At 40.7% G+C, this 19213-nt stretch overlaps 1 protein-coding gene across 1 annotated transcript in view; it reads left to right on the plus strand.

Annotated features, from left to right (window-relative positions):
• Positions 1 to 18484, plus strand: part of CAMK4 (calcium/calmodulin-dependent protein kinase IV) — an 81526-nt gene extending 63042 nt beyond the window's left edge. The window contains exons 8-11 of the mRNA XM_005866475.2: positions 7588 to 7663; positions 12186 to 12312; positions 16741 to 16893; positions 17949 to 18484. Of these exons, the coding sequence (XP_005866537.1) occupies positions 7588 to 7663; positions 12186 to 12312; positions 16741 to 16893; positions 17949 to 18335 (743 nt within the window). The 3' untranslated portion in view covers positions 18336 to 18484. The remainder of the gene's footprint in view (positions 1 to 7587; positions 7664 to 12185; positions 12313 to 16740; positions 16894 to 17948) is intronic.
• Positions 18485 to 19213: the final 729 nt, after the last annotated feature.

The following is a 19213-nucleotide window of genomic DNA, read 5'->3' on the forward strand; positions in this document are numbered from 1 at the left end:
AATAAGAAGAGTACTTTAGAGGTAATCGAAACATGTAAGAAATTATCTCACCTGAGAATTAATTAAATACCCCCAGTGATGACTTTCTTCTTACTATGAACTTTTCGAAAACTAGAAGAATTAAATACACAGTGAAATGTCAACTGCACTTTCTGTAACATTCTGCTTGATAGATGGTGTGTGTACACGAGGGTTCCCGTGGGGTTGTCGACAATAGGAAGGGAGCAGGGAAGGTGAGAGGAAGAAAGAGAATGTTAAGCAGGTGGGTAGAGGGTACCCAGATCCAGCTTCTGTTCCTGACCACAGCCCTTCTTTGTCCCTGAGATAGATTGTGTCCCCAAGCATCATATGACTGTCCCAGGGGCATGCTTGCGATGCCTGATCCAAATGAACAAGTGCCAGGTAAAGAAAAGTGGCGAGGAAAGGCCATAGCTCCTTTGTTCTTGACCTTGCAGAGGACAGGACTCTGCAGGTTGAATGTGGGCTTATTTTAAGCTGTCTTGGGAGTTTTACATCTACAGGAAATGAATCTCTTGAGGTCTCTGCATTGGTCTGGTACTGACCTAAACAATGTGTATTCTGTGGAACTTCAATTTTGTAGATGTTTGCGCCTTTTTGTTTAATAAATATTTAGTGAACTCCTATTACACACCAGGCAGTGTACAGGTGCTAGAGGTATAGAAGTGAAAAACAGAACACTCTTCTCTTTAAGGATGGTACATTTTAGTGGAAGAAGACAAGTAATAAACAAAATGAGTGTGTACATTAGATGAAAAGAAATGACAATTTCCATGGAAGGATATGGAATTAGGAAAGAGAATAGGAAGTGCTAGGGGCCTGGGCTGCAATTTAAACAGGGTGATCAGGGAAGGCTTCACTCAGAGGGAACATAAGAGCAAAGACTTGAATGAGGTGAGGGAGAGAGCAAACCATGTGATGTCTAGGGAATAACATCCCAGGTAGAGGGGACAGAGACACCAATCCTGAGGCAGGAACACGCCTGGGTGTCTTTAAGGTCCAGGAAGGAGGCTGGTTGGTTGTAGTGCAGTGACAAGGCGGGAAATGGTAGGAGAAAGGGATCCGAAAGCTCCAACTGGAAGGATAGAGTTAACATTTACTTACCTGAGGGAGACTTTTGGAACAACAGGTTAGGCCTTGTTGATTTTGAGATGCCTGTTAGACATCCTGGAGAGATGACATGTGGGCAGAAGGGTGTATATGTTTGAAGTTCAGGAGCAAGGACATGGTGGTTGATACAGATGTGGCATTATCAGCTTATAGGTGCTATTTAAAGTCATGAGACTCTCCAGGCAGGAAAGGAAATGACCCAGATTGATCCCTGGGCAATACCATTAGGAGGCCAGAAAGAGGAGAAAGAACCACATTTATCATTCATAGATATCAAATAGTAGAGGAAGCTCCACAGAACAGAATTAGGAATTGTGAATGAATGCTGAAAGGCACAGATTTGGGGCTCGATATATAAAACACTCTTTTAACATCTAAAGCTGTCAGCAGTAGAAGAGGCTGCCTCCCTGGGTTGGGAAATGGTCACAAAAGCTGATTGATTTATTTCTCAGGATTCAGGGCTACCAACAAGGGGAGAGAGGAAGAATCCCGCTAATTTTGGTATTACCCAGCAGATATATGGTTTTTAAATATTACCACTACAGCTGCGTGTAACTGTGTAGTCAACTTGAGGAGTATGGCAACCACCTAGTTAAATCAAAGTTAACCACATATAATTCGACCTGAGATGGCTGATCAAAATGGAGTCTAAAGAGGTTCTCACCAACATCATATCCTCATTTCTCCTGTTCTCTTTGGTTTAGAGACCGTCTTTTAAGGTCCTGGTATTCCTTAACTTCTGTCTCTCCATCTATGTCATTTTCTGCACCTACTTCTTTGTAACTGTGACTACTTTAGGAATAGAACCAGCCATTCCCACGAATGCACAGGGCTGTGAGACTCAGCTCTGTTATCATACGTGAGGGTGGAATGATGTGTGGGAAAGAGATCAGAAGGAAGAGGTGATTGATGGCAAGTGGGTAGAAGACTTAACTTAAAATATGTTATTTGGGCCCTGAACACCCTGCAAAATGTTCCATTTTAAAATGTTGCTGCAGAAAAGATAGGCATGAAATAAAAAGTTTCAAAAGAATCAGTGATAGTTATCAGTAAGATTTATAGCACCTTTAGGGAAAAAAAGCAATACTTGCCATACTAAACACTGGTCAGAGTTTGAATTCTAAGTCCATGACTTTATATTTGCATCTCCATATACAAAAGAGATTCTTAAATAGTGTTCATATTAGGATGAGTTGGGTTTATTTATTAATTCGGTTTATTTTTTTATACCCCACCTCATCCCACAAAAATGGAAAGGTAAGAAAAAGAAACAGGCTAACTTTCTTCATCCAACAATAGTTGGGGGGGAGCGGTTAATAGGGGAAAAAGAGGGACATCTGTAATACGTTCAACAATAAAGATAAATTTTTAAAAAGAGGTGTGGCCTCTGTGCTATTATCTTAAAAAAAGATATAGAGAAATATTACACAGTTCATGTGGCAAAGAAGACTTTTTAACAACTTAAATGAAAAAATATTAAGTGAGAGGTGGATTGACTAATATTTATAGTATTAAAAGACCAAGAGAGTCCAGGAAAATGGAAAGGATGAGTTAGAGCCTAAAACATAGATTTTTGTGGCCCCAAGAAACTCTGAATTTAAGGAAAGCCTCTACAGTGAAAATTTCCTATGCTGTAGCATAGAAGTAAAGATAGATTCAAGCTTTAAGATGAAAAAAAGACACACACACACACACACACACACACGTATGTTTTGAATCACTAAAATGAAAGCATAGGAGAGAATTCAAAAACAAACAGCATCCCTGACCTACTAGAATCTGTAGCCTGGCTTTGACCTGCCTGCTAAGTGCTCCAGCCACACTGACTTCCCCCAGTTCCTTGGGTGCCCCTTGCTCCTTTCTGCCACAAAGTCTCTTCATATGTGCTTTCTCCGCCCGCACCCTCTTCTCTCTCTTTCCCCAACCACTGCCCTCTCCCACTTTGCCTAGTTAACTGCTCTGGATCCTTTACATCTCAGGTTAAACTGCTTTCTCATTCTGACCAAGTCAACCCTCTATCAGAGACACTCTCCCTACAAGCACTTCCAATCACCACTTTGCGTTTCTTCACATGGTTTTCTTGATCAACCTCACCTTCCCCCTCCAAACTATAAGCTCCATGATGGCAGGCTTGAACTCTAACACCTCACTCCTCTTCCCCTAGCACCGTGGTCGGCAAACTGCGGCTCGCGAGCCACATGCGGCTCTTTGGCCCCTTGAGTGTGGCTCTTCCTAAGCCTTAGGAGTACCCTAATTAAGTTAATAACAATGTACCTACCTATATAGTTTAAGTTTAAAAAATTTGGCTCTCAAAAGAAATTTCAATCGTTGTACTGTTGATATTTGGCTCTGTTGACTAATGAGTTTGCCGACCACTGCCGTAGCACCACCTAACACACTGCCTGCCATACAGCAGGTGCTTAACGAATCGCTCATAATTCTTTAATGAGTGAATGAATGAACCTGTTAATTTCATTCACCTTAGTCTCCCTTGGATTTGTCTTTCTTAAAACAGTTAACAGTAGTTTGAAAAAGTCCTCTGATAAAGAATGCCACTCTGTAATTTTCACTCTGTATTACACCTGAGATGATTTTCTCCCTCCAGTTTGTTGGTTTGTTAGGTAGGAAGGGATCATAAAGGTCCCCTAGGGCCGTGGTCGGCAAACTGCGGCTCTCGAGCCATATGCGGCTCTTTGGCCCCTTGAGTGTGGCTCTTCCACAAAATACCACGTGCGGGCGCGCACGTACAGTGCAATTGAAACTTCGTGGCCCATGCGCAAAAGTCGGTATTTTGTGGAAGAGCCACACTCAAGGAGCCAAAGAGCCGCATGTGGCTTGCGAGCCGCAGTTTGCCGACCACTGCCCTAGGGCATTGGCAAAATGAAGGTACAATCAAGGACCAAAATCAACCTTATTTTTCTCTAGGCCCTAGAGCAGCCGTGGGCAAACTACGGCCCGCGGGCCGGATCCGGCCCGTTTGAAATGAATAAAACTAAAAAAAAAAAAGACTGTACCCTTTTATGTAATGATGTTTACTTTGAATTTATATTAGTTCACACAAACACTCCATCCATGCTTTTGTTCCGGCCCTCCGGTCCAGTTTAAGAACCCATTGTGGCCCTCGAGTCAAAAAGTTTGCCCACCCCTGCCCTAGAGTCTAGGGCTTTAGGAAAAGAGGGAAAACCTTGCACGAATGGTCCCTGGGTGTCATACTCCATACCTGATGCTTTTTATTTAAGACCATTTCCAGAATTTGGTACAGTGAGTTTATTTAATAAATTGACAATCACTCCTATCTCTAGATAGATCCTCGATCTCTAGATATTTTAATGGTACCATGGTCTTATAAGAAAAATCAGCACTGTGAGGTCTAAGTGGTATACTGGTGAATAAGTATTACAATTAGAGTTGGAATTTTTAATATAATTTTTATATTCAGCTAAAATTGCTTCTTTAAAAGGTATGTCTGATATCTTGGCAATTTCAAAACCATCTACCAAGATTATTCTTCATTGGAGATTGGAGTATGTTTTCTCCTAGTTAGTGTTCAATGGACAATAGCATGACTGATAAGGTAATTTTAGGAAGTGGCAGGGAACTTGGGTCAGGCAGAAAAGGAAACTTAAAAGATAGCCAGGAAAATCAATAAATGATTACTATTTCAGAAAAGATGACTCTAAATTATTTTAAATTAATTCTAAAAACTGTATCACACCTGAGATTTTCTCCCTCCTCCACTTTGTTGGTTTGTTTGTTTTGGCAATGAGTTGAGAAAATATATGAAGGACATCCAGATGTGCTTATAGTATTAAAGGTGGGCTATCTGATGCCTTTTCTTGAACTAAGTTGGAGGTAGTCAGCTATTTCTCACTCTAAGAAAACACAGGTAAGTAGAATTCCCTGCAAGGACATTTGATCCCTGGGAGACTTGAAGCCCTGGCGTGCCAGAGCCTGAACTTCATTCTAGAAAAGCTTTTGGCTCTTGGAAAGGCTTCGGATAGATTGATTACAAGAGTATGTTCTGCCGGCTCTGAAGTCAAGGTCACATTAACTAGTAATTGCAAACATTTAAAGGATAGTATGAATGGTATCTAACTGTGTCTAGGTGTTTAGAGTTTGTGTTACCCAAATTTTATATTATGATTAATAAATATTATTAATTTCTTTTTTTAAAAATCTTAAGATAAATGTATTATGGAGGACAGACACATTCTATATTCCTTTTATCTATAAGCCTCCTGATGGAAAGTTCAGCTTGTCATACCACAAGTTCACATGCATTGCAACATAATGCCTTACAAGGAGATGAATTGCCTCTGGAAAGTGAGGTTGTACCCAGTGCTATGAAGGGAGATATTGCCATGGCAGTTAAGAATGCTAGATGCCCTATAAAGTGGATTCGAAGAGAATTTTGTTCCATGGTATTCACTTTATTGGTGGCTGTTGGCCTGGGAGCTGTGAATAATGGCCAGCAAAAGCATCTCACCTTTGCGACAGCGTGCTGACCTCTAAACAGCACAGGATGGGAGGGCTGATTTCACTGGAGCCAACAAGAGAAGTGCCCATGGAGCAGCACACACAGAAGGCGCTCTGGCAGGAGGGAGGGAGTGTAGCAGGTTCCGTGGGTAGAGTACTGTCCTCTCGTCTTGCTTGAACTGTCAGTGACTCTCCCTTTACCAACATCGCAGTGGCTTGCAGGCTAAAACTCAAACTAAACTTGGAAATAGCCAGTCCAATTCACTCAGATTTTAGAGGTTAAATCCAAGACGTAGAAACTGTAAAAGACTCTGCCCACCCTATTTCTGTATTTCTGTTTAAATGCAGTGTGGGGCTTGGTAGCCCTTCACGGCTGTGAAGACCTGTGCATGCATTTCATTTCCCAGACTGAACAGCTCTCAGATGCAAAGACAGACGTAGGAGCCCTCATGAGAGTGGCAGCCTAACTTGAGTTTCCTATGCATTATGATGAGCAAAGCATTTGTGAGTGGGAATTCAATGTTGGGGCTGCTGGGGCCCAAAGGAACCGTCTGTGGGGTACAGATTGCTCTGGGAAATGAAAGCTAACCTGACAGAGTGAATGGTGTTGGCATGCTGCATGCATTTTCCTTAATTATGTTAATTGAATCTTAAAAGGGAAGTTTTCTAGGAATAATTTGCCTATGCATGAGAACTACTTGGCCCCAGATATGATTCCTTAAAGGGTGCATCTTGCTGACTTGCTGCTAAGAGTGCTGTAATGCACACCATTTCACCGCACAGGCTCTTCATCTTCTATGTCGCCTGGAACACAAGTTCTACAGGAATGAGAAGATCCTGATTGGGAAAGGATGGGGAGAGGGGGGTAGTATGGGAATATGTCAGTGGAATAGCCGTTGTGTTTCTTCCTGAAAGTTAAATCCAGAGTCCCATGCGGACAGCTCACTGTGGCAGTATGGCATTTCCAGCCTGCAGGGACAGGGGGTCCCGTTCACTTGCTCTCCTGTCCCCAGCCACAAGGAGGAATGTGGTGCCCCCCATCCCCATGGCCTCCCTCAAGGAGCCCTCAGCATTCATCAGTCAGCTCCTTCTTTGGGGACCCCACTGACACCTACAGCACTTTTGTTTAAAATAAAAAAAGCCCACTCTGGGCTGTAGTTCTGAGCCTTATTTCTGCATAGACGGTAGACTTCTGGCATCTTTTCTTCCTTTGTTAGTAAGGCAAACCAACACCACCTGCAATCCACCGGGCTTGGATTCAGTTAACTCTCCATTTTCACGGCTCCAAGGTAATAAAAACATAAAAGAGCTCTTCACAGTTCTGTACTAAGGGCTGTTTTGTGGTAGAGAACGCCTTCCTCTTTACAGTGTGGGCAGGGCTAACAGGAGTAGCCCCATTCTACACAGAGAAGTCCTCCTTTCTCAGTTCATAGTCCCAAACTCACTGGGGACAGCTGCTCTCTGTAGTTCTCAACACCATCCGGGGGCATATGCCAGGGACCTCCCAGCTCCTGTTCCAGCCTTTCGGCACTAGGGACTTTTCAGTTCTTCCCACTGTTTACCCGGCCTCTGTCAAACACAAACACTCATGAACACCCGTGCTCCAAACAGACCAAGTTCTCAAGGTAGCATAATTGTGCCTGTTCCCTTACTATGCCAAACTTTTTTCTCTTTCCTTTCTGTGTACAAAGCTCCCTTTGAAGTAAGGGATCTTTTGTAACAGAGACAGAGCTCTGCATAATGTGGAATATTAAAGCTAACAGCTTTCTCTTTATGCACTCCAAACACAGGGAGATGATAATCTCTCCCACGAACATAGACGTAAGAATTGTAGCCTTCTACTTTGGTTGGGGGAAAGAAGATTGGTTATAAAACTCTTCTGAAGTTTGTGTTGATGAATTCATTTCTTCCCCATTGCTTGTTATTAAAATGTAAGTGTTGAATTTAAACTCCAATTTAACACAATTTTTGCTCTTCCTGCAGCACCTGAAATTCTTAGAGGCTGCGCCTACGGACCTGAGGTGGACATGTGGTCTGTAGGGATAATCACCTACATCCTGTAAGTGAAGAAAAGCAATCTTCATGCAAACTGTCTGCCTTTACTGTAATATTCGCTAAGTACTCACGGGCCTCATAAAAAGCAAGATTACTTTTTTACTTTTTGTGATTTTTTACAACATACTAAACATACTTAGTGATATAATTTTCTGAAATTGAGCATTGCTTTTTATTTTGTAATTTTCTTGGGGCCAGTACTCTTGTCCAGGGCTTTCTGTGTCTCATTCTGCTATGCAATGCAAAGCAGATTTGGGGAACAATTCATTATTTGGTGATAATAATGTATGTGAAACTCGTGTTCATTTATTTTAAATGCTGTTATTTTACCTATTTGCATCTTGTCAAAATAATTATGGTATTAGTCCTTTTTAAAGGGCAAACAGATATTTAATCTCTTAAGCAACCCCAAACTGGGACATTTCCCATCAGAAATGTCTTAAATGCATTTTAGCTATCAGTTTTATTTCCTTTCTCTGTTAGGTTCTCAAGGCCCTGAGTTTAATACCGTAAACTCTGAGAAACATTAGGTAGGAAAAAAAAATGGGCTAAATCTCTCACTCTCTGGTATCCCCAATTCCATTCTTGAGCTCCTTCTATCAATAAACAAGGGGTTTTAGGAAACTTGCCAAAGAGATGATGGAATTGCAGATGAATACAGGGGAAATAAGAAAGAATGATAGAAGAGCACTGAGCCAAACCGGTTTCGGCTTAGCTATCAGTTTTATTTCCTTTCTCTGTTAGGTTCTCAAGGCCCTGAGTTTAATACCGTAAACTCTGAGAAACATTAGGTAGGAAAAAAAAATGGGCTAAATCTCTCACTCTCTGGTATCCCCAATTCCATTCTTGAGCTCCTTCTATCAATAAACAAGGGGTTTTGGGAAACTTGCCAAAGAGATGATGGAATTGCAGATGAATACAGGGGAAATAAGAAAGAATGATAGAAGAGTGAAGAATGTGCCTACAACAGCAAAAAAGCAAGATATCAATGAGTTCCAGAATTTAATTCAAAACAAGCAGATTTGGTTGCCATTTAAAGGATACTGCAAGGTTAATTGTTGGAACCTATAATATTCAATTCTGTAAAGGGATTTTAGAATTGTATATTGTCAGGTCAGCCTGCCATAATAAAATACCACAGACTGGGTGGCTTAAACACAGACATTTATTCCCACAGTTCTGGAGGCTGGAAGTCCAAGGTTAAGGTGCCAGTAGGTCGAGTTCTGGTGAGAGTTTTTTTCCTGACTTGTAGACAAACACCTTCTCACTGTGTCCTCACATAGCAGAGAGAGGAAGCTAGCTCTCTGGTGCCTCTTCTTAACATGGTACTTATTCCATCATGAGGTCCCACCCTCATGATCTCCTCTAACCCTGATTTCCTACCAAAAGCCTCATCTCCAAATCCTATCACATTGGTTAGGGCTTTAATACATGAATTGGAAAGGGGACACAATTCAGTTCATGGAAGAAAGAGGGCTTTGTTTTGTTTTGTTCTTAATTTGATACTGATCTTAGAAATTGCAGTGTCTAGGTAATATGGCTAGGCATGGGGTGACTGGGGTCAGACCCCCAACCAAGTTAGTAAACTCTGAGCATAGACATTGGTCAGTAGCCAAGACTAAAGGGTCAATAAGCAACCTATAAGTAGCCGGAGGCGATTATGTGATGTCCAAAGGTATTTCCTGAATGTATTGAAGCTTCAGAAGATTTGGAGAGGCAGAGACCATGTTTTTTCTTATGAAAGTGAAAAATGTTAGGTAATTTTGTTTGCCACACTAAGTTCTTAATTCATTAACATGAATTCCTAAGACCACATGATAGAATTCCTAAATTCCTTCAGCTTATATTTGAGATCACTTTTATATTGGGAAAGAATATTGTCTCCTGAATTATGGAGGTGGCATATCATATTTAGTGACATTAAGAGAAAAACTGAACTATACAAATAATGATTCCTATTTGCCCCTAAAATGTAACTATGCCCACCCAGTTACAATTTCATGTTGAAATGTTATGGGAGGGGTTAAAGCATTAAGGATGTATAAGAACTCAGAGAGATGGAAGTAGGAAATTAAGTTACAGTCACCCTGAAAAAATGAAATATGGAATGACTATAACTCCATGGTATGGTCACTGACAAGGAGAAATGAAGAGAAAAATCTGTGATCATTTGAGACCCATCTTATTATAGCCTTGAAAATAATTTTAATTGTCCTTTCCCCTAGTTACTTAAGGTCATTAATTAATAGGTGTTGGTTGAAAGTAGCAGCAGGAACCCCCAGAATGAAAATAAGATTGCTGCTTACAACAAATATCCCTTAATTTTGGTCTAACTCCTGTCAGCCTGGGGGCCTTTATTTTTTATGTGCCCCAGGCATGAAACGCTCTGGCCACCCACAGAGGCATCAGCTAGGATGAACCCAGGACTGTACATCTGCTTGGCCCCTGACTGATATAAGAGCAACACCACCCATCAGGTGTCTCCTTCCCCATTGCCAGGGGGTCTGGGGACTTTTCATGTATCTGTAGCTCATTAATAATTGGTGAAGTCTACCTGGGGAGGTTCACTGGAACATTTTCTCCAGGGAACTGTGCCCTTGGACCTCTGCATCTCCTTTATTATCATTGAAAGTTCCGCCAGGCCATTTTGTGTTATGACCTCGCTATTTCCAAGGATGACAGTAGGCTGGAAATGAAGGCCATGTTGTTGTTTCTCACAGGAATTCTGGTCCCTCTACCTTTACAACTAAACTCTTTTTCCCACAGACAAAAACAACTACTACAATGCTGAGGTCAGAGTCAGAATCAGATTAACGTCAGAGATTCAAACGCTCCTTCAGCTTTCAACAAGGCACTTCTGCCCAGTGTCTTGGAGCCATTGTACTATACATTCACACATCAGGCCAGTGTAATCGTAGCACCCTCTTAAGTGGTCCTTGTCAGCAGTCTCATTTTCCCATTTCTAAAGGGTTTTTGACGTGTGTGTGTGTGTGTGTGTGTGTGTGCACTCTGCGTGTGTCACATTCCTTTCACTTTTGGCACTTCAGGCTGACATGACATAAACTTTTTACCTCTGTCACCAATGCACAAATTTGCTGACATGATTGAAATGAAAGAAAGGCGTTTGAGTACTGTACCTTCTGAACTGTCATTTTTCTCTCTAGATTTCCAGGAAACACAAGCTAAACTAAACCTGGAAAGTTGGTTAATTTCTCCATGACTAACCAACAGGCTATTTTTCTAAGGTTGTGGAGGGCCAGGTAAGGCTGGGCTGCCTCCTTGTCAAGGTGTGGACATGCGCTCCCTTCTCTCCTTAGGCTGGAGTCGGATCCTCTGTGTGGGCACTGCAGTGGGAGAGGGGAGTGCATGGCCTGGGCCACAGCACCTCTGGCCTTGCCTTTGCCTGGCTGCTCCTGAATGTTTGAAAAAACAAAGACTCTCCCAAAGGGATGTTCCCAGAGCAAAGGGTCGTGCGGAATTGTTTCTTCTTAGAAACCCATTATGTTGGGATGCAAAACATTTCATGCTCTGCACCAATCTGGCCAGGAAGAATTGGGGGAAATGTTTTTTAACTTATTCATTCTTCCCCCTTCCTTGCCCCATTCTCTGTCAAATGCAACACATGCCCTGACAGGGATTTTTTTTTATGGTTTCCTTTTGGTGCCTAGTGATTTCAGAACCTTCACCATCTAGAAACAGTGGAGGCTTCGTGATCCTGGACCTGGAGCTCACTTTTCCTCTCTCTCTCTTTGGGATGCCACAGGTGGTTCTCCATTTCTTTTCTCCCACTTCCTCCATTCTTTTTTTTTTTCCTGACCCTGCTGTGGAAAATGAGTGGGAACATAGTGAAATGTCTGTAAAATGTACAACAGCGAGGTTCTCATACAAGGTGGAAGAGACTCTAGGCTGCTCATCTCTGTTGGTTGCATCTATCTGTTCACTGTATGAAGTTTCAAAAGGCCATTCTCCAACAGTAGTTTTAGCTCCTGTCTTTGTTCACTCTGAAATCCAAACTGGAATGCAGTGGAAATATAATGCTTATTTATATGTAGGAATTCAGTGGATAGGGCTGAATAAAAATGACTGAAAAATCTTTTCTTCCCACCTTTAAATCTCTTTATTCTCTAAATCCTAATTCTTCCACCTTGTAATAAACTGGAACTCTATAATCAATCACTGTCTTCTCGATTCCTGGAGATAAAATTCATGGAGAGTCATGAGCATGGTGCTTATAATAATGTTAGCTATTTCATAGGTGTTTTGTGTCATAATTAATAATATTAGTATAACTGTTCTTAGAAATCTTAAGTTGGTTTTGCATCTATTCCTACTTCCTGACAACATGATTGTGTGTTTACACACTCAAAGGCAAATTGTAACAAGGCAATTTCATACCTGTGCTGAGTAGACTTGCATTCATAACAGGAAGCTGTGAGAAAGAACAATCTTGAAATTTCTGCAAAAATATTGGTAAAAGATACTTAAGTTTTGAAAGACATTTTATTCTCTATCTTTTGTCCCTCTAGACTTTGTGGATTTGAACCATTCTATGATGAAAGAGGCGACCAGTTCATGTTCAGGAGAATTCTGAATTGTGAATATTACTTTATCTCCCCCTGGTGGGATGAAGTATCTCTAAATGCCAAGGACTTGGTAAGTGTGATCAAAACAAAACAAAATAAAATCCCTCACATTCATTTTTAGCTTACTAGTGGGCAGTGTCATTTGTAAAATTTGCCCCTCTTAATATCTTATTTCTTTATAATTATATTTTTAATAAAACAATGCAAGCTAATAAATTTTCTTTATACATAATGAAAAATAGATATGTTTGACTCATTATTAGCTGAGTTATCACAGATTACAAATTACTACAGTATTAATTATCTTTTCCCACTTAGTCAATGTAGAGCCTTGCTTATGAAGACAGATGTGCTAGGTGAATCTAAGCATAATTTACACAGAAGAATTCTGTTTTAACATGGCTGGCTATTACCTAGATTTGGTTGTATTTAAACTAAAACAATATTCTTTTCTTAAAATGTTTAAACTTATTAAAATATCCTGATACTAACACAAGTCCCACCATGCATCATTGGCATTGTAAATAAGTTACACTGTACTAGCAGTGCATTTTGTTTGCTTTTTGTTGTTGTTGGCTTGATTTACTTTGCTTGTCACTTAGGCTTATATTGAAGTTTGTTTGCATTCAGGAAATGAATGGGGAGATGGCCCACCAGTTCTAAAATAAAGAGGATACTAGCATGTAATTAAACATTTACCATCAATCCTCTAGAAAAAAATTATGCAGAAATTACTAAAAGCTGACTTTTAAGTCACAGAAATTAGATCTCCAAGGGATCTAAGATGACTTCCCTTCATTTAAAAAAATGTATATTTTTTTTATTGATTTCAGAGAGGAAGGAAGAGGGAGGGAGAGATAAAAACATCAATGCTGAGAGAGAATCATTGATTGGCTGCCTCCTGCACACCCCACACTGGGGATCAAGCCCCACAACTTGGGCATATGTCCTGAATGGGAATTGAACCATACCTCCTGGTTCATAGATCGACGCTCGACCACTGAGCCACACGGGCCAGGTGCTTCCCTCATTTTTAAGATGAATGTGCTAAAGCCCAGAGAAATGAAATGACTGTCCAAGGTCATATAGCTTCCTAGCAAAAAGTCATTGTCAGGAACTAAAGAATCAGGTTTCCAGACCCCTCATCCAAAGCTTTTTTTCCCTCCAAACATTTTCTCTTTACCATCCACATTCTTTCATGAGGCAGATCCCCTATAGGCCGTGACTTTTCCAGTGTGCCTAGGTGGCGAGGGAGTATGTGTGACGTGTGGATGTGTCATCCCAATTTTGCCCTCACGTCAGGCCCCACACTCCTAAACATCTCTTGAATCCATCCACTTCTCTTTACTGCCACCACCACTGTCCAACCCACGCTCCAATCTCTCCCACTGGACCACTGTCACAACCTCCTCTCTGATCTTCCTGCCTCTTCTCATGACCTTCACTACACAGGATCCACAGGTATAATCTTGTAAATAAATCACATCATGTCAAGTCTCTTAGGATAAATCCAAGCTCCATAACAAGATCTACTCACATCGCCTGGTCTGGAGCCTGTCACCCTCTCTCATGCCACTCATTTCCCCTCGCTTTCCTTTGGTCTCTGCACTCCAGTGCACCAGGCTTCCAGTCCTTGCAGCTCTGGATTCAGGTCATTGTTCTCTCTTCTGCCTTGTAATGTTGTTTCCTGTTTCCTCCATTCTTCCCCCTCTTCCTCCCCATCATCTCTCTCTCTCTCTCTCTCACATACACACACACACACACACACCTCTTGCAGGGGTAACTCTTATCTTCAAGCCTTAGCTGTCATTTGACATCCTCGGGGAGGCTTAGTCTGCCCCCCTTTGGCAGTCCCTCCTCCTTCCTTTGCTAAATTATTCTTTTGCCCCTAGACTTCCTCTTTCATGATAGTTACCACTTATATTTACTTGTGCAAAAGCCTTCCTTAAACTTTGGAAGAGGATCAAACATATGTGCCCAGATCTTAGTGCCATATGGACATGTAATACAGACTATAAATGTTTACTGGATGAAACAATGAATGAGGACAGAGACCATGGATTTTTAAAAATTGGATACAGCTAGATTTAAGTGCCCCTTTCCTCACAACCTAAAAGTATAGCCTTGGGCTTGTTATATAACCTGTTTATGATTTAGTTTTCTTATCTGGGATGACACTGGTACCTATCTCTAGATTGTTGGGAGACTTAAAGGATATAATACATGCTAAGTAACCACCACCAACTCAATAATAGTTCTTTTATTTAGCCCTCCTTTCATATTTTTTTATCCCTTCCAAAATTAAATGGATAAGAGCATTAGTTAGTAGTGATGTTTCTTCAGTTAACTAAATTCTGTTAGTCAATAAATTTATAAAGCTTCAGAACTACAGGAATCCTGAATCTGTACTTACTAGCAGAACCCACATCTGTTCTGTCTTCAACAGAGGCAACAGTGCCAATGAGGGGGGAGTCAGGTTGTAAGGGGGCTGTAGAATATTTGTAAGGTTTGGGTTTGAAACCTGGATCTCTCTGACCTTCTGCAAGTTTCTTAATAATTCAGTGCTTCAGTATCTTCAAATGTAAAGATTAATGCTTGTATATGTAAATATTCAGTACCTATTGTCTTTCAATAAATTCTTTGTATTTTCATGAGGAAGAGAATGGTAATCATGAGGAAGAGGAAAAGGATGATGGGAAAATGGGAGGAAAATATCTAATTGTCAGGGATATTGTTAAAGAGTAGGCATCATTTACATAAAAAGTATTAGTTCACCTGTTCAACAGATGATAGCTATGACTAGTATCAGATTTTTATTTATTGCTGTGCATTCATTTTCTTAATCATCTGTACCTCCCTCCACCTCCTCCCAGATTTTAAGCCTAAGCAGTCTCATGTCTTTGCCCTTTACAAATTCAGTGTTTTTACCCCAAATACACATTTCTTTGCATATTTTACAGAAAAGCAAAAGGTGAAGTGGATATTTATACTTCATTTGACATGCTGCATGATTTTGTTAGCCTGTGTTCAGTTCTTAGATTATTAGAGTTAGAAAAGACCTCAGACCTTAAATCATTCAAAGTTCCTCATTTTACACCCGAGTAGACCAAAGGTCAGAGAAGTTGACTGCCTGGGAGGCACTACTGTGTAGTGACCACAAGATGAACTCTGAGGTAGCACAGACCTGAGTTTGAATACATTTTCCACCAATTACAAGTTGACCTTAGACAAGTCACTAAATCTTTCTGAGCTTCCTTCCATCCCTCCTTTATGAATTAATAAGGTTATGCAAAGGATTATATGTGTTTTTAAAATTATATATATATATGTGTGTGTGTGTGTGTATATATATGTGTATTGAAAAAACTGACATGGAGGCCTGCCTACCTCAAGCAAACGCCCCTTGTCAGATGGGCGTGTCCTCTGGGCAAGGCTCCAACGTCGCCTAGATATGCAGTTAGAATTGAGATCAGCTTGGGGGAAAGTGCCAAACTGCTGTTCCCTGAGCTATGGGAGAGCGGGCCTAAGCCATCAGTCGGACATCCTTAGTGCTGCTGTGGAGGCGGGAGAGGCTCCCACTACTGCTGCTGTGCTCGCCAGCCATGAGCCCAACTTTTTTTTTATTATATAGGATGAATGGATTTACAAAGGAAATGAGATCATATAACAAAAGGGCCTAGGAGAGTGTTCATCGGCACTCAATTCACAGTAGGTCTTTGTCTAGGGTCACAACAGTTGGAGACATAAGTAGGGCTTGAACATGCCTTCTGACTTCAAATAGTCTCTGACTCATTCCAGATACCTCCCTTCTTAGCCTTATTTGGGTTGTTGATCTTCCTGGCAATTTATTGTCTGTTCTTTCTCAGAAGTAGGGGTAAACCTCCCAGAATAGGCTGCCATGGCTGGATTCGTTCTTAAAACAAATCATGTCCCCAAGCCACTACCACCTTACTTTGATTCTAAATAGGCTTTTACCCCTGCACTCTGTTTATTTCTTCAAGTATCCCCAAAGGATTAGAGAGAACCGTAAATGTATGCATTGTGGCATAATCATAAAGGCTATGATACTATCCCATTTTTGTCACTTAATCCCCACAGAATGAATGATGATGAGCAAATGATTCCATCTTCACTGAGACGTGTTTGAAGTTCTGAATTCTAAGTGATGTGAAGTGCAGCCTAGTATTATTCAGATGCCGGTTCTCCTTGAAAGAGCTTACACTCCACAGGCCAGCCAGGACCTGTTTCTTTGACCTCTGTTGGAAAGTCTTCTCACAGTTTGGGCTCTCAGGTGGCATACACCACTGTCTTTTCACTCCCTCAGCTACCACTGCCTGAAGCCATTCTTACCCATGGTGGTCTCTAATAGCTTTAAAAAATGTTTTTTAAGTATATTCAGTGGTAACGCTAGGGAAACAGAATCAGACCTAGAAGTTCACAAACTGAGGGGCAAGCCTAAGTCACCATAAAAATCTCCTCTGGCTCTTTGTCACTTCAGGTCAGGAAATTAATTGTTTTGGATCCTAAGAAACGGCTGACTACCTTCCAAGCTCTCCAGCACCCATGGGTCACAGGCAAAGCAGCCAATTTTGTACACATGGATACTGCTCAAAAGAAGCTCCAAGAATTCAATGCCCGACGCAAGCTTAAGGTAAGATGGCATTTGACTTGTTTGTTTGTTTTAAAGATGTCTCCCTTATCTTGAACTACCAAAGACAATTCCACCATTCTTCATCTAATACTATTATTCATCTCCTGTGGTAACAGGAAAATCCTGCTTTGAGATCCCAACCATGCTGGCATAAAACCACTTACAGTCTTAAATTATCCGTGATAGTAATTTTTTGTTAACAAAGGGAAATGTCTTGTATATTGAGATTTACTCACCAAATACATTATCACTGCTTCTCATTTACTTAAAGCTGACCTGCTTAAATGGCATTGCTTAGGAAACTGATATTTATTCAGAAAGTTGTCTTCTTCCTGAATATGTGAATATTGGGAAACAATCTTTAAAAACTATGTTTTATAGTATAGATAAATAATTAGCATACTTGGTAAAAATTTAAAAAATTCAAATGACATAGAAAATTATCCAGAGAAATATATCTATTTTTATAAGACATATGTGGAATAGAGAAAATAGCTTTTCTCTTATATATTGGTGTTTAGGACCAGCTATATATACAAGGATTTTAGAGAATAGCTGGGGGCAAAAAATGGTGCTCTACTCAGACATCACTTATAAGCTGATACTAAATAAACCTGAAGGGTTTCATGGTTAAACTAATTTAAAATACTCTGGATTAAATAACCTTAACTTAACTCGGGATTTCTCAAATAAATCTGACCATGGAACTCTTTTATCCCTATAACCTCTATTATAATACATCTATGGAACCAATGTTTCATGAAACGAATACTTTGGGAAACACACTCTAAAATTTTTAAAAACTGGTAATCCATGGACACATTTACTCGGACTTTCAATTGTCCAGATAATTGAATACACAGACCGGTTTAGGATTAAAGAGATTTTTCTGTTATTTCTCCAAACGAGTTTCCATATAACAATCTTGGTATAATAATATTTTGAAAGATTGAACACTAACATAAAAAGCAAACTTCCTAAATGCAAAGTTGAGATTGGGCTCTAGTTTGGGATTTTCAGTGGAGGTGACACCTGACCCTTCTGTTTCCAATCAGGCAGCAGTGAAGGCCGTGGTGGCCTCCTCCCGGCTGGGCAGTGCCAGCAGTAGCCATGGCAGCATCCAGGAGAACCAGAAGGCCAGCCGAGAGCCATCTCCAATCCACGATGGCAGTGAAGCTGTTGTTGAAGCTGTTCCAAAAGAGAAAGTTAAAAAAGCTGAAGAAGAAAATCAAGATGCTGATACAAAGGATGCTGAGGCCAACTTGATGGTGCCCAAGGCACTAGAGGATGGGACAGAGGTGGCTGACCCAGAAGTAAAGGAGGGTCCAGCAGAGGAGCAGCTGAACATTGTGAAGGAAGCAGCAGACCCTAAAGAAGAGCATGAAGAGCCTGCTCTGGGATTTGGAGCTGAGCAGAATGATGTGGTCCTGCCAGAGCACTAAGCTGGCTTCCTTCCAATCTGGAAGCCAACTCCCGGTACTTTATACATTTCGTTCTCCAGCAAGGAAGGTGTGGAAGCATGACATGCGCTATAGTGATTCTGTTTTTGAGGTGCAAAAATATATATATATATATCAGTTGGTAATCCTAACTTCAATGCATGTGACTGCTTTATGAAAAATAGTGTCTTCTATGGTATGTAGTGGATACTTAATACCGATGAGAGTTAAATTTGAAACTATAAGTAAACACAACATTTAAAAACATGCATTTTCAGGGACCAGGAGCACACATTTGAAGTAAATATTAACCAATGGTTTTTGCTTTGAAAACCTAACCATCGGTACCCTTTGGATTTCTTCACAAGGCGATCATCTCTTTGGACTGTTCCTCAGCCAGTAGTAGGTAGTGCTCTAAGATGTATTTCTATGACATTCACATGTTACTTATCATCAGTGTGTTTCAAGTGTTTACAAGGAGATGGTTATACTTTATAGTTGTATGGCATGTGCAAAAAAATCCACAATGGTAAGAAACTGAAGCATACTTTAAGGGCCATGAAACCATATGCTCCAAAGCTTGTGTAGAGAATGCTTTTTTATTTTATCCTTAGCTGTATATTCTATATTACTAATAACCAAAAATATTCTATCTTACAATTGTTCCATTTTACAATCCTACGGAAAGTATTTTACCAATTCATCCTTCATTGCTATCTAATGAGATGTCCTTCTGATGGACAACACTTAGGGAGGAGTAAAAAATTTTAGGGAAGCCCTAGCCAGTTTGGCTCGGTGGATGGAGCATCAGCCTACGGACTGAAGGGTCCCAGGTTCAATTGGTGTTTCTATCTCTCTCTCCCTTCTCTCTGAAATCAATA

Source organism: Myotis brandtii, unplaced genomic scaffold, assembly GCF_000412655.1.
Source record: "Myotis brandtii unplaced genomic scaffold, ASM41265v1 scaffold230, whole genome shotgun sequence".
Lineage (NCBI taxonomy): Eukaryota > Metazoa > Chordata > Mammalia > Chiroptera > Vespertilionidae > Myotis > Myotis brandtii.